The sequence below is a fragment of the Penaeus monodon genome, chromosome 33 (assembly GCF_015228065.2).
Source record: "Penaeus monodon isolate SGIC_2016 chromosome 33, NSTDA_Pmon_1, whole genome shotgun sequence".
Taxonomy (NCBI): domain Eukaryota; kingdom Metazoa; phylum Arthropoda; class Malacostraca; order Decapoda; family Penaeidae; genus Penaeus; species Penaeus monodon.
This window is the reverse complement of record NC_051418.1, coordinates 31,423,924-31,425,113: the sequence shown is the minus strand read 5'-3', so window position 1 is coordinate 31,425,113 and position 1,190 is coordinate 31,423,924. Positions and strand designations below refer to the sequence as shown.

Here is a 1,190-nt window from a genome sequence, read left to right as displayed (position 1 = left end):
CGAGGCTTTGGGATACTTACACAAGGCTTGTAGTGAAGGCAGACCAAATCACAGTGCAAGTCAAGTCCCTGGCTAGTATAAGCAACATTACTCGCATCCTTTTTATCCTTAACAATAAAAGTCGTCCTGTGGGAACGTAAGAAAATTAGTTCATTGCTTTTATAATGTAATGAAAAAGAGAAACGTGAAGGAAAAGTATATATAAGACTGATTTATATCGTGTACAAAATGGCGAAACTTTCTAATGAAATGACTAACGTTTCAGAAAGTTAGTTAAAAATGAATCAATGTCGGTGTTGCATAGACTGGTATGAGCTTTAGAATGACCAGAAGAAATGTCTATCTATATTCTAATTTTTATCATTTTTTCACCTATACATCTATTCATTTATTTTATTACACATGCGGCAATTTAGACTAATAGTAAACAAAACAGTTGACTCGCGTCCTTTCTTTCGACACACCCATAGTTAGAAGGAACGAGGTGCGACGCCCTCTCGCTCAGGCGCTGCAGCTCCCCCTCCTCCTGCCGGGCGCCGGACACCACCGTGAACCCGAGGACCTCCATGCACTCCAGGAGCTTCAGGAGTGCTGCGTCGTCCTCCATGAGTTCGTCGAAGGAGGCTCTCGGGATCCTCTGAGCCATGTCCGCGTCCCAAAGCTCTGGCCGGAGTCTGGGAGGAGAGATCGGTGGAGAATGAGAGGTGACGGGCATATATTTTTTTTTCTTTTGTTTGTCTTTTTCTTCTTTTTTTCTCTTTTTCTTTTTTTCTTTCTCTTCTTCTCTTTCTCTTTTATTTTTTCCACTTCTTCTTTTCTTGTTCTTCCTTTTTTCTTTCTCTTTTTCTTTTCCTTTTTCTTTTTTTTATCTTCTTTTCCTCTTTTCTTTTCTTTTTCTTCATATTCCTCTTCTTTTCCTCTTTTCTCTTTTTTCTATATATTCTTCTTTTCATCTTTTTTTTTCTTTTTCTTATTACCATTTTCTTTTTTCATCCTCCTTATTCGTTTCCTCTTTTCTTCTTTTTCCTTATATTTCTCCTTATTCATCTCTTAAGGAAAGTATTCATAGTGTCTCGAACATCCAACACAGTTCCTTACACTTTCAAACCTCTATAACTTATAATGCTCTCATTCATGTGATATCCATAATAAATTCAATTAATATCTATATCCTTTCATTGTTTACTTTC

General features: G+C 37.1%; 1 protein-coding gene across 1 annotated transcript in view; it reads right to left on the bottom strand.

Moving 5' to 3' along the window:
• Positions 1 to 1,190, bottom strand: part of LOC119594337 (gamma-butyrobetaine dioxygenase-like) — a 13,098-nt gene that overhangs the window by 9,389 nt on the left and 2,519 nt on the right. Inside the window, exons 6-7 of the mRNA XM_037943395.1 lie at positions 465 to 674; positions 21 to 126 (exon numbers count right to left, since the gene is read on the bottom strand). Of these exons, the coding sequence (XP_037799323.1) occupies positions 21 to 126; positions 465 to 674 (316 nt within the window). The remainder of the gene's footprint in view (positions 1 to 20; positions 127 to 464; positions 675 to 1,190) is intronic.